General features: G+C 34.5%; 4 protein-coding genes across 6 annotated transcripts in view; 2 read left to right on the forward strand and 2 right to left on the reverse strand.

Annotated features, from left to right (window-relative positions):
* The window catches only part of LOC113501716 (cytoplasmic dynein 2 heavy chain 1), a 42,258-nt gene extending 41,349 nt beyond the window's left edge, over positions 1 to 909 (forward strand). Inside the window, exons 76-78 of the mRNA XM_026882923.1 lie at positions 31 to 156; positions 242 to 384; positions 503 to 909. Coding sequence (XP_026738724.1) covers positions 31 to 156; positions 242 to 384; positions 503 to 673 — 440 coding nt within the window. The 3' untranslated portion in view covers positions 674 to 909. The remainder of the gene's footprint in view (positions 1 to 30; positions 157 to 241; positions 385 to 502) is intronic.
* A 69-nt stretch (positions 910 to 978) lies between these two features.
* LOC113508293 lies at positions 979 to 2,773 on the reverse strand. 2 transcript variants are annotated; one of them, XM_026891239.1, is made up of 4 exons: positions 2,400 to 2,773; positions 2,084 to 2,311; positions 1,584 to 1,765; positions 979 to 1,281 (listed from the first exon to the last, which is right to left on the reverse strand). In XM_026891239.1, exons 1-4 carry the CDS (start codon positions 2,471 to 2,473, stop codon positions 1,154 to 1,156), a joined length of 612 nt encoding a protein of 203 aa, XP_026747040.1. In that variant the 5' UTR covers positions 2,474 to 2,773; the 3' UTR covers positions 979 to 1,153. The 2 variants fall into 2 exon arrangements, with proteins under 2 accessions (XP_026747040.1, XP_026747041.1); XM_026891240.1 differs by having other exon boundaries at positions 2,386 to 2,756.
* Positions 2,774 to 3,830: 1,057 nt separating this feature from the next.
* On the reverse strand, positions 3,831 to 19,506 carry LOC113508294. 2 transcript variants are annotated; one of them, XM_026891242.1, is made up of 8 exons: positions 19,071 to 19,506; positions 13,837 to 14,055; positions 12,513 to 12,694; positions 7,994 to 8,134; positions 7,602 to 7,725; positions 6,815 to 6,934; positions 6,223 to 6,346; positions 3,831 to 5,926 (listed from the first exon to the last, which is right to left on the reverse strand). In XM_026891242.1, the coding sequence occupies exons 1-8, from the start codon at positions 19,097 to 19,099 to the stop codon at positions 5,774 to 5,776; spliced, it is 1,092 nt and encodes a 363-aa protein (XP_026747043.1). In that variant the 5' UTR covers positions 19,100 to 19,506; the 3' UTR covers positions 3,831 to 5,773. The 2 variants fall into 2 exon arrangements, with proteins under 2 accessions (XP_026747043.1, XP_026747042.1); XM_026891241.1 differs by having other exon boundaries at positions 7,602 to 7,728; positions 19,071 to 19,504.
* A 326-nt stretch (positions 19,507 to 19,832) lies between these two features.
* Positions 19,833 to 21,975, forward strand: LOC113508296 (cytochrome b561 domain-containing protein 2-like). The gene is made up of 2 exons (XM_026891244.1): positions 19,833 to 20,218; positions 20,307 to 21,975. Exons 1-2 carry the CDS (start codon positions 19,991 to 19,993, stop codon positions 20,814 to 20,816), a joined length of 738 nt encoding a protein of 245 aa, XP_026747045.1. The 5' UTR covers positions 19,833 to 19,990; the 3' UTR covers positions 20,817 to 21,975.
* Positions 21,976 to 22,913: the final 938 nt, after the last annotated feature.

The following is a 22,913-nucleotide window of genomic DNA, read 5'->3' on the forward strand; positions in this document are numbered from 1 at the left end:
GAAAATATTACAAGTGTGTATGATTTACAGAAGTGGACCTACGATCATTCCTGCGGCCGTCGCGCGTGGTGACCGCGCTGCGTGTACGCACGGCCGCCCGCCTCGCATGCAGCGTACACGCACTCACGCTTACCGTGAATTGGAACTGGACTGAGGGTGATTAGTCATCAAATAATATCCATTTAATTCTGAGTTCATTACTAAGTTGTTCAGAGGGTGAATGTATTTTGTGCTGTTGAAGGTGAGAGCGTCCAGGATGGTCTGGTGGTGCGCGGCCTGCGGCTGTGTGGAGCTCAATGGGCCGGAGGAGCACTGCAAGCTGGCTCGTCTGCTGACCCCCCACACTCGCCCGCGCCACCGCTGCTTCTGCGCTACGTATTGCAGGTACGGTAGACCATAGACGGTATGTGAAGACTATTGGCGCAAATACGCAATCGACTACAGCCTCCGGCAGCAGTAAGGAAAGAAATATGTATGATACATGCTTGCAATTGGTTGTCAGGAGGGCTCGAGCGCGTGCGCGTGGGAGCGCAGCGTGGAGGTCCCGGTGTACGCGAGCTGGACGCGCGACTCGCTCGTGTTCAGCGCGCGCGCGCCGCTGGCGCCGCACTACGAGCCCGACGCCGCCAGCCTACACGCCGTCGCACTCATTGTTCCCGAGCATGACTACTGAGTAAACCCCACGAACTACGTTCCTATCACAGATGTCGCTTAGAGCCACTGGGATGAGATTAATTACGATTCCTGCTCAGACCTTCCCAAAGTTTTTCTTAAAATAATTATTTTGTTTAAGATTTGTTCCTATTATTCTTATTAAATAAACATTGTATTGTGATGTGTTATTAAGTATAGTTACAAAATGTTCTAGTTTTAAGTTGATTTGGCACAATAAACTTAATTATTAGTGTGTGATTGTAGTTTTATATTTATATAATTTACCTACGTTTTACATCCTTGTAAAAGAAAAACAAACAAAAATAGACGTATTAAGCAGTTTATTAATATCGGAAAAAAAATGACAGGTTTAAAAAATCATGACGAAATGTGTTTTCTTGACCAAGAGTTGAACTATGATTTTCAAACGAGACCGACAAAAAATGCAACAAAGTTTTAGAAAATGTCCCTGGACAATCAAGAAATTGAACAAACTTTTCTACATGTTTTGCATAATATCCGAAGATTTTTCTGTGTTGAACTGAAGCAACTCTTTTAGGAGATGTCGAGGAGAAAATGTCTTCACTACATCCGGCTGCGGAGACCCACGCACCGAAACAGGATCGTCTAAAAATAAAAAGCTATAAATAGTTTGATTATAAAACCGAGGCGAGGATTTCACACTGGCTCTTCATTTCAGTTTCCATTCCAAAAAATGCGCCTTATTTGTTTACCTGCTTCTTTAATCTTAAACAGTTCCTTAAACTTAAAAAATAATAATGCCTCAGCAGTGAACTGCTGACATACCTATTAATTCGCAAGACAGACAATGTTACGTTTGTACTCATTTCCACGTATTGACTGACCAAATACTCCGCTTGTGACAATTTACAAAACTTAGATTTTAATAGTAGACAGTGGATACTTACAATAAGCCACAACCTGAAATACTTGAGTGCGCTTTATGACGTACACAAAAATTATGAAGATGAGAAAGCCGACCACAGCCGCGCTAGTCCATAAGTAAGCGTAACGCGATTCACTTCCAAATTCGAAGAACTCTGGCAATACGCATTTTCCTTTTACACCATCCCGATACACATTAATAAACCTGAAATCCAGTAATTTATTAATACATAACAAAGGTATTGTATGCCTGGGGTGAGCGAATCTTAATTAAGCAACCTGGGTACCAATTCTGTGAATGAATGGAAATTGAATTAAAATGCCACTATTCGTATTCTCCTAAGCATTTTGCCAACACAATAATTAGAAATTCTGTACCTACGGGGGCGGGATTTCCAATTATGAAATGGTTAGGCGAATACGAATAGTGTCCAATTTAATTCAATTGCCATTCATTCATTGGCAATAACTGTAAATAGCGGAATTACGGCTCAGATTTGTAGGTAATCATCGCCAAACGTACCCTTCAGAACAGGGGCCACAATCCGTCGCAGATTTAATGCAGCTATCAGATGTATTAAATTTAGGCGTGTGTCGCTTAAGGTCCGTGCATCTTAAGCATTCTTTACAAATATTAGATTGTATTTCACAAAAATATGCTTCAGAGCAGTGTGTGTCCTCTTTGCAGGATAACGGCTGGCCAGCTGCAATTTGTGTGGTGAACATCATCATCAACACGCACAATCTTGTCCTTAAAATGAACATAATAGTTAAAAATAAAATAGTAATAACAAAAGAAACATTCGTTTAAAAAACAATTCTTACTTAAACATTTTCACCTGCTTTTCCTAATATTCTCTACACTATTATACGTATGCACAACTTTTGGAGTTTTCCTCCAAAAATACAACATAAATCACGGAGATCAATCATATTCCTCTGACGCTCTGAATATAACTGGGATAGCGAAAGGAATAAATTGCTTAAGGCGTTTAAAAAACAAGTAAGAACCTGCATGAACCGATAAGATTATAATCAAGTTGTAACTTGTCGCACGTCACCACACCGCCCTTTTTGTTTTCGAACCATTGTTCTATTCTCATAATAGGAAGAGAATAATAGAAAGATCCTTCAACAATTTCGGGATTATGAGTTGAAAAGCAAACCTAACCTACCTAAGTACTTTGGACAGACTATTGTTTTTAAAAATTTGATAAGACTGATAGCTTATCGAGTAAACTTTAACATGCTTGCGCTAAAAAAGTTAAGGACCTATCTATCTAGATTGTGTAATGTTACGCCCGTCGTGTATAATTATTTGTAAAACTAGCCGCTCCCCGATTTATTTAGCAAATAAATTAAATTAGTCAATCTATTCGATTTTGTTTTTACAGAAAGTGTAGATATTTACATTTGTTGTTAATAATTATTTTTTTAATCTTCATCCTTTGATATAGTTTATTCGCTAACAATCTCGTTGCTCAAAAATAAGCATTGCCATACAACGTGGCAATGCAGCCAGCCTTCTGGGCACGTTCCACTTTCCACAGGGATGAAGATGTATCTTTTGACGTTCTGTAAATTATGTATATTATTTATTTTATATTTATATTTAGTTTTATTTATTTTTTCATATGTAACATACAAGGCGGACTTGATACACTCTCTACCAGTCAACCATAGGGTAGGCGAGAAGTAGGTGAGTTCGCTAGGTGTGATGATGTGCTTACTTTATAAAATATACATACACTAAATTACGCTATTAATATATAAGTACAAGTACATAGGTACAGTAATTATATGATGCAAGGAAACAATTACATAATTCCTGAGATTAGCGCGTTCAAACAAACAAACAAACTCTTCAGCTTTATTTATTAGTATAGAATATAGATATAGATTTTAGGTCAGAATTTGAAAATTGTAGTTTTGAAAAACACACTTCTTAATTTGTAAAATTACCGGCTTGTATTCATAAGTCAGTATTTTTAGCACCTCGTGCGCAATAGCGCATGATAGACAACGTTTTTTTTTGAAGTAGCATGCATGTATTGTAAAGGCGTGGCATGGCGTGGGCAGGGCGAGATATAGCAGCGGTCAAATGGACAGTGTTTTGCCGCGTGAAATGAAATGAAATAATTTATTTTAATAATTTACTTTCTCTCAACTCAATGAATTTAGAATACTTTTAAGAAGCATTACTATGAAAAACGTCAATATTGTCTAGAACTAGCTTTATCGTAACGAACAAAGTAAATAAAAAACTTGAGTATATTTACATTGAGCTTTATTCACAAAAGACTAAAAATCTTATTTAACTCATTAATGAATAGTTTACAAAACACTACAATCCATTAATGATTTAAAGTTAACAATTAACAAAAGAGTTTGTGTAACATTAATTAGTGCTTCACAGCCTAACAATAAGGCACTTCAGTTACATCTCTTATGCAGCAGCAAAACAATATTGGCAGTAAAATATATTGAAAACGTGTTACAGTAAGTAATTTGTAAAATAGCACATACAATCAACCTCGAATGACAGATAAAAGATGGCACAATTATGCAATTTAAACGAATCACAAACCAAATAGCTGTTTAATTAATCTACTTTTATCTATCTTCAAAATATTTTGTAAAATGGACCTACTTAGTTGTCTAAAGTAACTAATTGCACGCATATAACATATTTAAAATCAGAACATGCAAAATAAAAATAATGGAAGCGCTGAGTTAATTAGCACACTTGGATATATAGGGCAACATATTTAAAAGATAAATTATCTTTAATATTTAGCTAATATGTACCTCCTGAAATAAAAACCTTTTCAATTAAATTTCAACTCAGAAGATTTAGTTTTCTTTTTATATTTTGTTTTTCACGATACCGATTCTAACAGGCATAGGTAATGCAAACTTTTTTGTGAAGCCAACATTTTATTTCAAAAGGTTCACTATACACCTAATAATAAAAATAAGAAACGGCTACGAAATCACAAGACAATGTTAAGTAATGTTTAGGTAAAAGCGATGCGATTGAGGCCATCGCGCATCATTGTCTCATTTTGCGCAAGGGGTCATTTCTTTGGTTTTAAAATCAATCTATTATTGTTCGAGCTGTATTGATTTTGATAAGATTACAATTTGATAGTAATTTGTATTTGCCTTTTTTGTCAGAAATCGATGCAATTAAATAAACCGTAACTTATCGAGTCTCCTACTTTGTGATTGGACTATAAAAATAAAGACTAAATTATCACAATTCATAAGTTTCGTATAATAAATGTCTTGCAGTTAAAACTAACTTCAGATATTTACATATCGACAAAATAAACCAAACGTAACAACACTATTATTACTGATTACAGATCAATATATATTTTTGGATATTATTATATTTGTATTATATGTAATTTATAACCCAATGAGAAATTATAAAATTAGAATATTAAAAATACATTTCAGCAATAAAATTTTATATCAGTAAACTATTTGTATCTTGTCTTTAAGCTCTTGGAAACATTAAAGTGAAGATATTATGCAAAATACAATTGGTATATACAATATCATTACATGTATAAGATTTATTCAGTGGTATATAGACCCGACATGGATTTACTCTCAGGAGCCAAACTATTGATCATACCTTACATAATAAAAATGCAAAAAATATTCGCACCTCTAAATCATACACAATACGCACTGGTCTGACTACCACGACTTACAGTGGCAAACGATCTAAATATTGAACTAAATTAACGTTACTTGAGCAATCGAGCTCGTAAATAGTGTCTTTTCTCTCTCTCGAAACCTAGACCGTTTAAGCTACCGACTGTTTACCTACAGACACAAATAGGACGCTAAAATCATTATTACGTATGTTACTGAGATCATGAATTGATCGCACAGATCTCGAACATGACTGGAGTATGCACGGGTATGATGCACATAAAACTAAATCACAGTAAAATAGGTAAGAATCCTCTCCGAGGCACTTCCAGACTCACCTTATACCTTACGAACTAGTTTTTTTTTTAAGTTTTCAATATTTTAATAAAAATATTACAAATTTAAATCTACAATCTCAATTCTATAGGAATAATAGGCACAAGTTTTAAAAGATATGACAGTGGCTTGTCTATGAAACACCATCATTTTCTTTTAAGTATTAAAATGCAATAAGATGTGCAGAGTATTCGTTTAGGCAGTGAGGTCACTTGGTGGTGTTGATTTGCACGACATTGGTGATCTGCGTGATGAAGCTGTAGGGCGGGCCGCCCTGACTCGGCGACGGCGAGCGCGGAAAGCTGCTCTGGCTACCGTCGCCACACGAACTGCTCTCTCGGTTCCTGTTGTTGTTCGAGTCCTGACAACAAAACAACCAAGTTAGGTTTAAGTAAATTATTTTGTAATTATTTATTTTATGATAGATTTACATCGTAATTATCACCAGAATTAAGATCAAGATTTTTTTATTTTTTAACCAACAGATTCTCAACTGGAATTAACATGAAACTTATGGAAAACGTACTTCCTACAGTAAGCAGGAACCAAGTTCATTATTCATATTTATGGAGACAAAATTGCGACTAGTAAACAATCAAGGACTTACATTGCTTTTTTTACAGATTAAGTTTTGGACTACAAAAGTATATTACACACCTGTCGCACGCATCGCTTCTTAGCAGCTGAAGGTTCGAGCAGCGTGGAGTCCCGCGCCGCCGCCAGCAGCGCCGGCAGCGCCGCGCCCGACCCCGCCGCGCCCGACACGCTCACGCTGTCGCCACTGCGGATAACATATAACGTTACATACAATGCCATACAACACGACAAAGGGACTACTATACACTAACTCATAAAATAAGACTGTTACGGTCGTGAAAGCAAGTTGCTGATCTAGACTCTGCAGTAAGCTGTCTTGCTGCTACTGTGCAGTAAGCGGGTATTTCATAAATAAACAAATAGAAATCCTTGGGAACCACTGTGTTTTTAAACTTCTAATAAACCTGCTAACTGGTGACCAGCAGAGTTAACAACAAACACATCACACATAATTCATAATGCCAATACTATATTTCGTCAGTACACATTTCCATGTACGTTAATTAAATATTCATAAATTTGTAATATCGAAATAATGATGATTGGTACTAAAATTGTACTAAAAGCCTCTGCACGTGCAATTGTTTTCTAGAAAGAACGTTGGCACAACAAAATATAATATAACTAGATAGCAAAACTATGTAAGACTTACTTGGCATTAACATCAGGGTTGCCATTGCCGTCCACAGGCGTCCAGGGACTCGGGACCGTGTCCTCGTCATGGATGGGCGAGCTCATGCTCTCCTCGTACTCCGGGGCCGGAGACTCACGGCTGAGGACAACACAACACTCCATCACATATCACCTTACACCAGAACTAAAGTCAACTCTACCATACACTCAACAACAAAACAATGAAAATCAAACTGTATTTATTCAATCAGTACAATCGCGCTAATGTCCACCACCTGAACACAGTCAAGTCAATTCTAGAACTGTATCAGTTATACAAAATGTAAATTGAAATATTTCATACTGATAAGTTTCATTATCAATCTTTGCTCAAGGACACCATGCGGATAGCGTGGATAAAATATGTCTAATATTGCAATTTATTTGTGCGAGGGGTAATGTGGCATTGGTACACCTAACAAGTACAAAAAACACCTCTATAATTCTACTTTCCTTGACTGTTATATAACAATGGTAATTGGAGGTATAATGAACATAAACTATTATTAGAAACGAAGTGCTTGAAAATCTTATCTCTTAATAGTGCTAAGCGTTATAAACAAAGTTCTTAGCACTCAATACAGACTGACCTGTTTTGTAGCTCATCTTGTAAGACCTGGCATAAAGACATTAAAAAATAAATAATGTATTTGAGATCTTAAATTACTAGCATAAAAGAATTTCTTTTAATATTCAGTGATCTGCTTTGATCTGTAGTTTTTTTTTTGGAAATCGTAAGGAGAGTATTTCATAATATAAATGTATACCTTGGTGGACGCGGCTCGCGCTCATAGATGGGCTTGTTGTAGACATTAGCCTCCTGGTTGCCTGCTGCCTCGCGCGCACCGCTGGGTAAACTTGTCGGCCGGTGCTTAATGAACGGTTGATCGTCTTCTAAAACAATACATACTTATTTAGTCTCATCGATAGATAGTTTAATAACCAATAAAAGTTCAAGCACAAATACGGAGGCACAATGGATTTGTGAATAGAGTTATTATTTTGGACAAAAGTGATTAAATTGCTCTCAGAGTTGTGTCTTGTCGGTCTGCACTAGTCTACAGAGCGAATTTCAGTCAGATGATTAAATCAACCGTTGATATCAAATTGACATTCCAATGTTTTGGTAAGAAATGAATCATACTTTAAAAAGTAGTACCTTCATTGTAGGCGCTGTTCTCTACGTCAGTGTAGGGTGAGTCGGTGCGCACGGCCGTGTATGGCAGCGGGTTGTACGGCGGCGGTGCTTCGGGGGCCGTCGCTGTGATGCGAGCTGTTACTGTGCTCGACTGGTTCGAACCTGACACAGAAAATTCAGTAATAAGAGCATGCTTCTTAAGAATACTTACTATTATATTCAAGACAAAACAATTCGTCCCATTAGTAGAACAAAGTTTTATCTACAAAATGTCTACTTTTCGGTAGAGTGATTTGAAGTTTGCGCGTGCATTATTTTGCTTATAACTCTTTTATGGAAGACTTTAGCCATTTAATATTTTTACAATGCACATAGACATAAATATACGCTTTTATTGTTGTAATTATTTATTCTAAAAATTATTCCTGTGCCTAGATAGTGTGTCGCATATGAATACATAACATTGTACTGCCAACGAGAACGGTTCAAGAGCTGTCTCTTGAACTCATGAATCGTTATTCGACCAAATTAATCACGTTATATCTGCATGTGAAACAATATTTTACGGAATCCTAAAATTATGTCAATGTTTTTCGTGAAGATGTTTTATATAATACTAGCTTCTCGGTGCGGCTCCGTCCGTGTTAAGTATTAATGACGATAATTTTAAAATTATTCGACACACTTATCTTGTTTAATCGTACTTTCCTATTTATTTGTACAGGGAAAACAACTAAAAACAAACAATTCTTTAAACAATTAAAAACAACAAGTTGGCAAGTTATATAATATAATCAGAATGAAATTTTACAAATTAAGTTGTAACATAAAAAGAAAACACTAAGGCATGTAGGAAAGTTACTAATTTAAAAAAAATATATTAAATCACAATTAAATCTAGCTTAGGTTTTTTACAGCCTAAAAAGTTTGGCACACAAAATATCACATTTAACCTTAAAGTAATATTATTATTTTTTATATTTATTATTTTAATTAAGAAAGTACATATTTTTTTTAATGTATACAGTAACGATTTCAGTTATTGTATATTTTTAGTTATTAAGGATTATTGTTTGTTTTTTTTTGTTGTATATAGCAAATGATTATTACTTATAGACCACCGCACAAGTAAACTCCACTCTTCTGGAGTGTATATGGTTTTATTTGCTGAGGCGTTTTCTATAACCGAGTGCACACTGTCCACTGTACATTCTGGGTGTGTCCTTTTTCTAAAAATGAGTGTTTAAACTTATAGTATTTAAGAACATTTTCTTGCAAATATTTATGGAAGACGCTTGCCCCTTACTTTTACCTAAAGATAAAGGAAGATAGTACTTATACGTAAAACTTCGTTTATTGGTCGTATTATAAACATCTCTTCTTTTTCTCCTTTGTAGTGTACTTTAATACATACTCTCATTGCTTTTTTCTGTCTCCCAACTCCCAATTTTTTTAAATGTAACCGCTGTACGTAACTAATTCTATCAAAACACTTAAATTTACAGGAACATGGTGGACCCATTTGTTTTGCATTAAATACTTTGCCAGTTTTCGTAGAGTACTCCTGTCCAAGGTTCTTTTGTCGTTTCCTACTTGTATCTGTCCAATTATGGCGTCATTTTGTGCGTTTTTTTGGATTGGTGTGGTATCACAAGTTCAAAAACAGAGCTCTCTGTACCATAAAATGATTAACTTCCAGCTGATAGATCGGGAGATGCCATCACAGTACTCTCATTGTCGGACCGAGGTGGGCAAGATTGAACAATGGGGGATATGGGAGCATCTTTTTGCGTCACAGAATTAGACGGATTAGAACCTTCTAAAGAACGTTCTTCGATAGCTTGCACTTGTGATTGGAGTGGTATGACACTATTAGAAACAGAGCAATCTATAGCATGAAGCGATTGACTTTGATAAGAAAGACAGCGTGATGCCATCACGTACTGTGTGTTCTGAGTGTTGAACTGACTTGAGCAAGATTCAACTAAGTATGGGTGCATTCTGCTGCGTTACTGAATTGGATGGATCATGATCTTCTTCAGTTTCATCCAATATTTTTTGCCAATACTATTTAAATACTTACCTTTGTCTTGAATGTTTGACTAGAATATGATTTCATCATAACTCGTGTCAGATTCAATTGACTGATCTGAATGTATCGGACAAAAATCACTATAACAGTTTATGTCATATATACGGTGGTGGTGACGGCTTAGGAGGGATACAAATCTTAGATACGATACTTGAAATCGTTGCTGTACTGATAGCAGGTGATGCTTCATAACTGGATGCAGATTGAATTTGGAACGGAGTTACTGGACGCAGTTCAGTAAGAGTCGTTTGATCCGCTGGTCCATCACAACAATAGAAGCGTCAGGAACATTACTTGATGAATCATCCCAAAAGGGTAGTACGTTGCTTTTCTTAGCACCTGTAAATAATTATTTTTTTACAAAATGTACACACGGCTACCGTTCCACCTATACAGTTGGCCAGCTTAGACTGATTATATTATGTAGTACACACGGCTATGTGTACTATGAAGTTGGACGAATTTTTTTTTTAAACGACATTAGAATTGAAAAAAATATTGTTATTTATGTTAATTTAGTTGAAAATTAGCTATTTAGAATAGCTGTGTACAATTAAAACTGTATTTAACAATTTTACAACACTTTTAGATTTCGAATAATGTATTACAAAAAACTAACAAACAGAAAAAAGTAGCATAAGCGCTTACGATGCACACTTTAAAAAATAATTTGGTCGAATAATGTTTCATGTGTGCATGCCGACGAAAAGAAGATGCAGTTATGAGTAGAAAAATATATTATGTGCACAAGAAACTACAAAACTAGAGAAACAAATAAGACAAGCTTTATTGAATATTAACATGTTAAGAAACTTATCAGTAAAGTGTGGAAGCGGATTGCACTTTAGTTTAAAAAAAAGCGGCAACTTGGTAGAAGAATGTTTTATGTGATCTTAAATACTGTCTCTGTGGTAATGTCAATAATTTTGTGTAATAGACCCAAAACAATGTAAATTAACAAAATTAAAAATGTTTATTACTTTTAAATTGAATTTAGATTTATGTTTGTTGTATAAACTTTAGAATAATCCAAGAAATATTTATTTTACGTATATTTCATTCCGTAAATAATTTTCTTATCACTAATTTAAACGTTTAATTCTCAACAGTAATGAACCACCTTGTGTATGTAAACAAAATAACAATAATTTAATTGATTTCTTACCATTTTGTTCGCCACTGTCGGTATCCATTGTCGCAGTTCCTCACTCCCGGCGACTACGTTGAAGAAAGCGCGTTGTAATGAAGGAACGCGACACACGGAATCGGGAGCGCCAGAGCGGCATAGAGATATTCGCGTTATGTGTTCGTAAGACGTTATTGTAGGTATGCCGCGCGGCAAAAACTTTATTCGAACTTCATAACTTTTAAAATATTGAATAAAAAGTATAAAAAAAATATATCATTGGATAGCTTACGTCATTCTGATAACGAATTTACCATAATATAATTTTTGTTACATGTGATGATAAAACAATATTCTACTAATGGGACGAATTCACTCAATACAAGTGGGTCGTTAACAAGGAATACATTCGTGGACTAATAGGCTTTGAATACCTTGCCATAGTTAAAACTATTGTTAACAATTATAATTACATTTCCAGGGGTGGACAATTTCTTCCAAATATTTAATTAAGTCTGCCTGTATACTCATTATCATATTCTTAATATCTACAAAAATTGTTTCAAGTCCAGCGTTATTTATACTACCAGTGCGTCTATCAAACATAGTATCGTCATATCTTAAATTTTGATTGCTGTCCACAAAATAGGCATGTCCATGAGAAAGAGTGTCTAGATAAAGCAAATTATTAAAGGACTCAACTCTTGAATTAAATAAATAATTGTTATTAAAGAATTTGTATGTTGGAGTGCAAATAATGACGTTAGTATGACAAATTTCCTGTAATATTTCTCTTATCTGCATTACACAATCTAAGTATCTATTTGTAAATTTAAAGTCTTCATCGCCTAGTAATATTATACAATAGTCCTCGAGGGTAAAATTTGATAACTTTTGTTGAATTCCATCCAGAAGATGCTTCATATTGCTCTGTGGTGTGATGTAATGGCAAGTATCACACTTACTAAATGTATTTTCCGCAATGTTAAGTATTTTATTTTTATTATCAGAGCTTAGGATACAGATTTTTTTGCGCTTCATATTGTTATTTTTCTGTGTAATGGATTTATTTTCGGATCTTTTTTGTGTCGTCACTGTTGTTGGCAGAATCACCTTAGTATTCTTACTATCCAGGGTGCATATTTGTACCTGTTTCTTGTTTTGTTTATTTTTATTCTTCTTTTTAGTCGCAGGTGGATTAGTATATCGTTTCTTTAAAATGCGCAGGTATAATCAAGAACTCCTTGAACGCGATACTCTTTGTTTGTACCGGCAATTAAACGGGAAAGAGGAGAATTCGCTTAAGGAATAAAGAAACTCACCAGCGGTCTTAAAGATCTCAGGGTTGCGTAGCAGGTAGGCGATGATACCGACGACCAGTGCCAGGAACAGCAGCACTCCGAAACCGATGAGCAGCCACACATAGTAGGGCGTGGGCTCCAGCTGCGACGCGTCGGGCGGTACGCACTCCGCGTTGACGTCGCCGCGCCGGTCTACCACCAGCCTGCCGTGAGACGAAGTGCAGCTCACGTTAATTACAATGTTCACAACAAAGGGTCATGGATGATCGTGTAAGATTTTCGGTCGAACCTGGCCAGAAATCGCATGATTTGAAAGCAGGGAGTGGATTAGCCTGACCACTGCTGGCTTTGTCCAGTTTATATAGGTTATTGGAACCATAGTCATCAGGTACTTGTATTGACCTACCTACGTTAACTATGGTTTCAAGGTTTCTAGATAAAGATAAACAGTGTAAGTACATGCTACAGTAGGTACAGCTCTAGTTCCCGCAATTGATAGGCCTATGTTTCCTTATTTATTAACAATTCATACAGAGTATATAGACAATATACTCTGTATGAATTGTTTATATTATTACATGTTATTCTCTATATTATAACATTATTAATGATATGCACGAAATTATGTGATTTTCGCATTATTTTGATCCTTTATAGTTATAGGAAGATTCTACATACATTTACGTTATCGATGATCCTCTCACAAAAGACAGATCTTAATAATGACAGATAATAATTCTCTTATCGCCTAAACATTCCATTTCGATTAGAACCCAGAAATAGGCAAAGTTACAGAGGGGACAAAGCCACCACAGTAACCTTAATTCACAATAGCATTGCTAACACATTCATCTGCACAGTAAGGTTGTAATCAAATTAACATGACGTTTATAACAAGACACGAATTATCACATCAGCGAATGTCGAACTAGATATCGGGCCTCTATAATGCGTATCGTGAACATTGTATCTGAAGCTGAAGGCGAACGGGCTTCTCTGCTTATCACAAATTAAAATGTTGCAATTTCACGCAACTTTTTGTAAATACTGACAGTTTTGTGTCCTTAAAAATGTATTGTATCATAAATTGACATATACTATGAAATCGGTTTTATCCTTATGCAAAGCGACTGAATTAGATCCTATTTTGTTTTTTGATAGTTTGATTTGCCCCGGATACAAACTGGGAACTAGGCTTTGAGGAAAATCTTACTAATATTACGCATTCCGGTTACCGGCTAACCGGTGCCAGCCACGGCGTCTATCGGTAAAAAGGCTGTGGCTGTAAATACGACAATTTCAATGACTAGACTAACGAACTGAAGGGATTAAAAACATTACACACCCTTTGAAGCAAGATCCACATTCGGCGACGGACTTGATGCAGGTGTTGAGAGCCAGCGACTCGCGCTTGAGGTCCTGGCAGGAGAGGCACTCGCGGCAAATGTGGGAGTCGGTCTCGCAGTAGTAACCTTCGGAGCACTGCGCGTTCTCTGTGCAGGACACCGGCTGGCCGGCGGCAGATGAGGACAAACACACCACCGCCACGCACAGTGCTAGCATCCTGAAACAAAGACATTTTATTCGTCTACGGAATCATCAGTCCCATCTTTAAGTAAAGGCAGGTTCTGCCTGACATAGAAGTATGTACTACTGTAACTACGTATAACATACTATACATAGCGTTAAGCAAGTAGTCCTAATTCCAATATTATCATTACTTAATACACTCTGGCGGCATCCTGTAAGCTTGAATGATCAACTCTGTTTTTGTAGAGTTCCCACGCATCATACCAAAAGTGCTCTCAGTGAAACATAATTTCGATAATGAATTACGCACTCCCGATTCCAACAAGTTTAGTCACTCGTTGATGAGGTGTCCGACTTGCAAGCTGATTATTTTAATGTTTTGACGTACATAATCAAATCAATACTAATTAATGTGAGCTTCTGCAAGTGCTTATCAATTGTAAAACCTTGTATAACTGTTAATAAAATTATGAAATCGCAGAATACATCGATTTACTAAGCAATCCCCGCTTGGTTATTTGGTAGATGTACATAAATATTTTAAACGAAAACTACATTTTAGATAGAGCATAAGATCTTCTTTCTAAGTAAGACCGAGACACAGACATACAGCCACCTGCCTACGTGCGAAGAGCTCAGTCTTAGTCCGCCGCTTATTCACCGAACTATTTTAATTTATTCTAAATACAAAGCCCGCCCGCTACAGAGCGACCTGCCTCAAGCTCTTAAATAGGTGATGATGCAATCATTATCTCAAATGCTGTGATAACTTAGTAGTATGAATAGGGAATATTTCTGCAGGTCGTTGACCATGTAAAACGAGGTTTCGGGGTAACACATTTATCCATCCTGATTGTCTTTGATACCCTCTTAAATCTTTTATTATACATATGTCTGTATTTAAACTATAGAAAATCAGCGTCAAAAGATTGGCCTAGTATTTTACGTGAAATCCGACAGACCAGAAGAAGAAAGAAATATTTTATTTTATTTCTAATGGTATTTTATTGCATAAGGTTGTAGGTACTGCGCAATTTAACTACTACGTTATTAATAAATAACATTATCATGACAACAACATAATATAAAAATCTTTGGATAATAATTAATTACTGTTATGGAAATTATAATTAATTCACACGTGCGTCGTGCGTCGTGCGGTTTGTTGCACGCATAATTTACACAATAACATTATGATGGCCCATGTTTTCTTAACAATATAAACTAATATTAACATGATATTGAAATATTGTAACTAAAAACTTATAGCGCTGTAAAAGTACGATGTCGACTTAATGCTAGTTTGTTAGTGCCTGCACCTATAGACTACCTGTCAGCTGTAAACAAAGGATACAAAAAGGATATTAATAAAACGTAATAACACACATACAGATCATCGCCGCGTCACGTTTTTTTATCTTTTGAGTGAAAGCCCCGTTAGACGGATATCGTACAATAATAAAATTCAAGGTCTCGCAGCCTTCGCCAAAAGTCATTATTTTTATTTCTTTCCTACACATGTATTCGATTTCAAATGAGGTACGAATGCTTTTCGTTTAGTACATGACCTTGGAGTAATGAACAAGTACACGCTAATACAAATAAGTCTCTCTGTGGGAGGACGATTTGATTAATATAACACGCATATCATCAAGGTGAGCTAACAAGCCGATGTAGAATTTGAGACTATTAGAACAAAGAATGTTGAAAAATAGAATACGAATTATATGTAAAGAATACGAAGTGTCATATTTAATCTAATTTCCAATTGTTCACGGGCCATTGTAAATAGCAGAATTGAGGCCCTGAGAAAGCTAAAGTTCGGTCCAATTGATGAATATAGTTTTTTAAATGCAGAAATGCTTTCTTTATTTACAGATAGATGGAGATAAAACAAATATACGGTTTAATAATATCATCATTTTGATAATCTGATATGCTTACTTATTATTCTAATTCTTCTCTTCATAAATACTCTATTTATTTGTTTTCCACACAGTAGGTATGCATATAGGTTAATAGGTTAATCTGTGCCGTTGTCGTATCATCTGTTTTTGCTTCATCACTGAATAACAATGTGACGAACACATGGTTAATTACTCCTAGCAATACAATTCTATCTATTTCTAATAATGTTCAATCAATGTCTAACATGGTTGTCCACATAAAGAGCTGACATGGAAATAATCGGAATAAAAAGTACAAAGTGTTCGATAGGATCATCTCATATTTTTATGTTTATTTTTGTTTTAATGCGCTAGTTTTGCTCCTCCTGTTATGTGGAATAGTCTGTGAGTCACAGTCCGGTTTGCGAGTGCCAAGCGCGGTGTGATACGATTGAAAAGCAAAAGGAATGAAATTAAAAATAAAACAAGCGCGAGAGCAGGATGGAGATGGCTGCCGATACAAGCGCAACGATAAAACGACACATGTAGCTAGGACGAAGGATAATAACACTTATGACAAACACAAGAAGGACACTATAATTGTGCATGACGCAATACTGTGCAATACTTATTTATTTTACCTTTACTAGGCTAAAGATAATTTACTTATTGGACGCTGAACTCATTTTACCAAGGCAGTTTATGAACTTAATTTATAAAAGATTCAGTACACTAGATGAAAAAAGCCTACATTTAATATTGCCTATTTAATCCTATTTTGTTTATCCATCATTTATATAATACATTAGAAAACTAAATAGCTTAGACGTCTTAAAAAATGATTTAATTTTTGATAGTTTGCCAAGGGATACCAGAAGATTTAGAAGATAACTAAAATTGTGTTTCTAATTTGCAATGGTAATATTAATTAAAATTACGTTAATTGAATCCATCGCTCGTTCAAATACGTGGCAAGGTTCTTACAAAAAAGGCCTTACCGGGTATAAACACCTGAAGTCGACGCCGAACCCTACATGAGTCATCTTTAACGATCACAAACATTTAGCCGTTGTTACTAGCCGCTAACTAGAGAGCCTGCTTAACCGGTGTATACTGAAAAGGTCTGCTGCGTAACGTTGATTCTTCTGCACGCTAATTTTATCTTTATGTAGAGACGATAAGGTTGATTTTCGTAAATTTTAGTTTTCACTTATATGATTGTAAAAATAAGCAGAATAATGATTTTCAGAGTTTCAGCTTTAATACTTAAAACTCCGAGGTAAAAAACCATTGCCAAACATTCTAATGTGGTTCGATGTTTCTTTTGGTATGATTTTCGTATACTGTTCTTTGTATTTATTTACTCATTTATTCCGGCGTTTTCGTTACCTTGTAGGAGCCTCTAGATAAGCGTAATCTGTACAAATTTTGTAAGTTAAAAGCCCCGAAAGCTACCTATTTATTATTTTCCCCTATTGAAGTTTTCCCACGTTGTTAACTTACTTGTAGCAACGTTTTATACGACTTCTATCGACGTGATTGAGTCTGTTTGCGTTATTGTACAATAAACGCTTTTAACATTGAAGGTTTAAACCTTGTACGGTTTTCAGTTACGAAGGTAAAAGGACACTAAGCTCTACAGCAAAACTTTACAATGGCGATTTTGAATCTCCACCTATATAAGTCGCTAGATACCGATGAACAACAAAAGTTACGATCATAACACCAAAATAAAATTAAAGACAGGTTGAACCAGGAAAAACCAAAACGTTTTCTTGAATATTTATGCTGATTAATGATACTCATGTTAGCTTTTATTCATCTTTACTTTGTCACTGACTAGAGGTCACTAGAGTATCTACAATTTTTTTGACCTGGATGGGTAAGTCAATTCTCTGGTGTTGCACTGATAAACTGATTCCATCATTCTTAGTGAAGCAAGGGATATTGGGTTGGGAAGATCTCTCCTATACTTTTATTATATACTGCAGCTGAATACAATCTGCTCTAAATTGTTGTTACTATGTTCTATAAAAAGTAAACAAATAGTACTTAAAAACATCTCCTAATGTTATGAGATGAGAAAGAATTAATTAGTGTTACTTCCGCATCAAGCAATAAATATTTTACATTGAATTTTGTATTCAATACTTTTGTATGATAAACTTATACTTCAAATTGAATACAGTCAACCCTAAACTTTTAGTTCTAATTCAGTTTAATTTTCTCCACTAATTTTTTCTTAGTCTTTTTAATGTAAAAGTCAAGGAAATAGAATGTATAAATATTACTATTTAAAAAGAATAAGCTTTTGGGTGGTTATTGATATCTGTCTAACAGGCAACTTAATATAGTGGACAGAAAGCATACTTGTTATCAAGTCTGAAATCATAACTTATTAAAAAAAAGATTCTATGAGTTTTTTTTTTTTGTTGTACCGACTATCATAATGTAATGCAATATTTGTTTACATTACTATTTTCGACCATACAAGTCAAGCAATAACTGTTTGTTATATTACAATTTAATTGGTAGTTACAGATGCATAGTGATAAGTCATCTTAAAACATTATATGTAGGCATTTCAGAGGTTTAATGTTAATTAGAACAACTTTATGTCGATACAACTATGTTGATTACAAAATTACATTTCGAGATTTTAATGGCGTAATAGGTTGGAGAGGGTATTTTAAATTTATAGTTAGTGTTCTTTCATAATTATTTTATAAATGCAGGTACCCTGTTGACTATAACACCTTAATCTGAATTTTATAAAATGAATTTCTATTTTTATATTAGTTAATTCTGATACAATACACTGTTTTAAAAAAAATGTATTGATATCTAATACTAGAATATTGTAACCAGATTCTATTTTTGGCTGTTTTTATCTATTTCTGTATTAGCATTATGAAATCATATTTTAGTTATTGTCTGTTGTGATTTATTAAAAAGTATTAAATCGAATCAAACAATAAAACTTACAAAGAAAACACTTATTTTATCTTATAACTTGTCATCATCCAGTCTTTAAACACATTTGAATGGTATAAGTAAACAACTTATAAGGAAAAAGAAGCTATGAAGCAAAAATGATTATTGATTAGCATTAAAACAAAACCAAAAATCATACATTTAATTTAATTAAATTTTTTTGACTTACCTCAACATTCTGGATAACAGTTCATTCATGTCTGGTCAAGTCTCAACAGATCTTTACCCATATACCGATATTATTGAAATACTTTAAATGATTTCTTAAATTATTGAGCAAATGCAATTTTAATGTTTTAATAACTATTTTTAAATAAACACTTAATAATTCACTACACATAAATCGCGGCGCAATAGTAAATGCGTTGCTAGGACGAGGCTACTCATAACAATAATCAACTATATTCTGAAACTTGATCACCGGATAAAGTTAACAGATTTTCTTCACAAAACTTAGTCTCGAAAAGTATGAGCAACAGGCAGCCGACACTTCTGCACAAAAACTTCCAACTAATGCGGTGAGATGACATTACTTAAAATATTTTTGTAAACAACAGTCCCAGCGACAAGTTAGGACTTGTACTCTGCTTGCTGTCTTTGTTTATCTTCAAATGTCAGAAAGAAATAACAAATGCAAATCGCGTGAACAGCGTTTGGAACCTGGAATGGACCAATCGAACAAAAGTGATTCCGTTTGACAGTCTAATAAAGGTAGAATGACCAGAAAGAAAAACATTTAGAATATTTCTTACATTTTATTTATGTGTCAAAGAAATAAAAGTAATAAATATATATTATGTCACATCTTAAAAAAATGCCAATACGCACAATAAAAGATTTTTATTTGCCAACAAAAAGCAAAAGATGTCACTCCTAAACGATTTTATTTTCACTTGTTGATGAATGACGTTTTGGCCTTGACACTCAAATGCAACTGTCAAGTTGGCATTACACTATCATAGAAATAATCAATACGGTCGACTACCTACCTACTTGAGTTTTTAATTATTCTTGTGCAATTTTCGGAACGATTAAGTGTACGGCTGTTCTTATTAAATTCTACCATATACCGCTGAGGAAGCAGCATTTATGGAAAACTTAGACGGAGGAGACATCGATGCCGGTGAAAATATGAGGCGCACAGACAGAAATTCTGAAACAGCCAGATTAGTTAGTTCTGGTCCTAACACACGACCAAGCTATTTAAATATGTTGTCGAACGCATGTGGTATAATATTTCTTTGCATAATAATTTACTGTAGTTTCAATAAAGGTGTTTCGCTGTTTTCTTTTCATCCCATTTTGATGACACTTGGGGTAAGTACTTAGATATAAAAGATTAATGCTTATCTAGTGATGCTGCGTATTTGCTGAGAATAACGAGCAAAACGTTACTTTGTTTCAGTGGATGGTGTTTATGACATCAGCAATTCATGCTATCTCTCCGGGTGATGTGGCCACCCAGTGGATGCCAATACGATTACGAAGTGCACGCCATTGGATTCTACAACTAGTTAGTAGTTCTATATTATTAACAGGTTTTATTGTTATTTTAACAAATAAGATTCTTAACAATGCTAATCACTTTACTTCATTCCATGGTAGATTTGGTTTGGCATCTTTGATTTTTATGTCTATTACCATGTTAGGAGGCATAGGTGCTTTATACAGCCTTAAATTGAAAAATTATCTCCCACCCTTATACACCAAATTAATCCACACTGTGGTTGGTTTAATCACATATTTCTTGGGGATAACTACAATTTGTCTTGGGTTTTTCTCAAACTGGTGGACCTTTGGAACAGTACTGACCTATATCTGTTTTACTTTGGTACTTATAAGTATGGCTGCCACTGTGTTAAGACCTGTTTGTAAAATATACTTTCGAGTGGCAGAAAGATTTGAATCCAATTAAACAGGCTTCTAAGATTTATTGAAAATGTAATTTGTGATATTTTTATTTAAGTTAATCTTGTTATGTACCTATTTTAAAGTGTTTATTTAATTTTTTATCCCAAATTGTTTGGAGACCTTTGTAAGCGTTATATTATTGTCTTCTGTATGTGGTGCTCCTTATAAGTTGACAATATGTTGTCTATAATTATGCCTCATGAAATGTTAAATATATTGTATATGTGTGCAACTTGATAATAATATAATATGTGTAATATGATTGCATTATTGATAGTAGACAATATTTTATTCAATGTCACAGGTGTATGATACACTAAACATTCAGATTTCAAAAAGGATAACTTGGAGCAGGAGAATATTAATTTAAGTACAAAATATGAAATGAATTTTAATAATTGTTACAGAAATATTGTGTTCAGGTAATAGCAAATAGTATGTATATAATGTATAACTATAATCTTATAGCTTTTTATGTTTAATTGCCACAAGTGTTTGTGATGAAATAGCATTTTAGCGAGTAATGTAGATAAACACATTCTTGGATGTGCCAAACTAGTTCTGTCCCTTCCTAACAGTCACAAGTATGTACCTCCTAGGTTTAAGGATATCTAATACTTTTGCTACATTATTTATTAGATCTTATTAACTACTTGTGTGGTTAAGAAATGACAAACATTAAAACAAATTATATTATAATGTCAACTGTAAACAACAGCTTTTGTTAGTTTCAGTCCAATAAGAAATATTTAAAAACAGAAAAATCGTACAATAATCATATGGCCTCAAATCAAAGGCCTCTTACTTTCTGAGAGGCTAAGAGACTGAAAGCTCTTGAGCTTAGAAAGCACAGAAATTTTATATTTTCTTATATGTACAACCTTCATACTTTTAAGTCTGTTTGTATTATATTTTTATTAACTACTTTTTATGCTTTACACACAAGTTTTATCTTACAAATACTGTACTTTGAGATAAGTATATTATTCACTCAATAAATTTATTATTTTTATAGGACCCAACTGTATTTATAGTGAATAGGTGTTCATATGTAGCGTTGTTAGCGCATGTGTAAGCTTCATATCGAAATATTATCGGTGTCTATTTACACTCTAAAAAAAAGAAAATGTATTTATCGAACAATAAACAAGTCGAAACTGCGACTGCTGTTTTATTTCTACTTTCTCTATTGAGTATGATTGGGTAAAATAATGTATACTGTAAAATACTGTATTTATATTTTTGACTTATTATATTACGTTATTACTTTTTGGCCTTAAGATTGGCCTCTATTTAGTATTTTGTCAGGTCACCTCTCATAATCTAATTAGACAGGTTTTTATTAGTGTCACAACCTACAGGTGATTGAGACAGTAACAACTAATGTGAATATAAAAATTAAGAGTGAACATAATATAATTAACATATTAATCGAAATCGCTTCCGCTGCCGCGCTGTCTTTCTGTACATATACGGGGATATTTTGACGAAAACCCAATGTTTTGCAGCTATTTCTGAAAATCTGAATGGTGATAAACCAGCTCTTTTTTTACCGAACTCGCGGATACTCAACAGCGAAAGTAAGTTCATTCACCTTTCGAGGACGGATACTGAATACTGTGTAACGTGCTTTCGACTTATTTATTTATTTAATAATATTGTGTAGGTAGGCCTCTCGTAAGAAGGCTAAAGGATAGGATAGAGATCTAGGTTGGAAATTGTTATAGGCGGCTTAGAGGTCATCATCTAGTGTGTCTATTAGATCGTAACTATTTGGGAAATTCAACAATTTGAGATTAATTCATACTAATATTATAAATGCCAAAGTATTTCTATTTTTTTGTTGGTCTCGCTTTCTCACCAAAACTACTGAACCGATTGTAATGAAATTTTGTACACAGGTAGTCTAAAGCCTGGAAAAGAACCAAGGCTACTATTTAACTGGTCAAAAAGTTGTAAGGGGGGTATAATCAGGGGAAAAGTTTATATGTAACTTTTGGAATGAACTACGGCTTCGAACTTTGGTTTAAATATTGTTTATTTAAAGTCATGAAATATGTGCACAGCGGGGTCAGTCAAATCTTCGAGGGGATGGTAGAAT

Source organism: Trichoplusia ni, chromosome 2 (assembly GCF_003590095.1).
Source record: "Trichoplusia ni isolate ovarian cell line Hi5 chromosome 2, tn1, whole genome shotgun sequence".
Classification (NCBI taxonomy): Eukaryota; Metazoa; Arthropoda; class Insecta; order Lepidoptera; family Noctuidae; genus Trichoplusia; species Trichoplusia ni.

Coding starts and splice junctions, on each gene's coding strand:
- LOC113508293 (XM_026891239.1), bottom strand. CDS start 2,473: ATGTTGTATTTTTGGAGGAAAACTCCAAAAGTTGTGCATACGTATAAT. Junction 2,312..2,399: donor GAGAATATTAGGAAAAGCAG/GTGAAAATGTTT, acceptor GTTCATTTTAAG/GACAAGATTGTGCGTGTTGA. Junction 1,282..1,583: donor ATTTCAGGTTGTGGCTTATT/GTAAGTATCCAC, acceptor TTTTATTTTTAG/ACGATCCTGTTTCGGTGCGT.
- LOC113508294 (XM_026891241.1), bottom strand. CDS start 19,099: ATGAATGAACTGTTATCCAGAATGTTGAG. Junction 14,056..19,070: donor CTGTTATCCAGAATGTTGAG/GTAAGTCAAAAA, acceptor TCTTTGTTTCAG/GATGCTAGCACTGTGCGTGG. Junction 6,935..7,601: donor CGCGAGCCGCGTCCACCAAG/GTATACATTTAT, acceptor TGTTGTCCTCAG/CCGTGAGTCTCCGGCCCCGG.
- LOC113508296 (XM_026891244.1), top strand. CDS start 19,991: ATGGAAAACTTAGACGGAGGAGACATCGATGCCGGTGAAAATATGAGG. Junction 20,219..20,306: donor CCATTTTGATGACACTTGGG/GTAAGTACTTAG, acceptor ACTTTGTTTCAG/TGGATGGTGTTTATGACATC.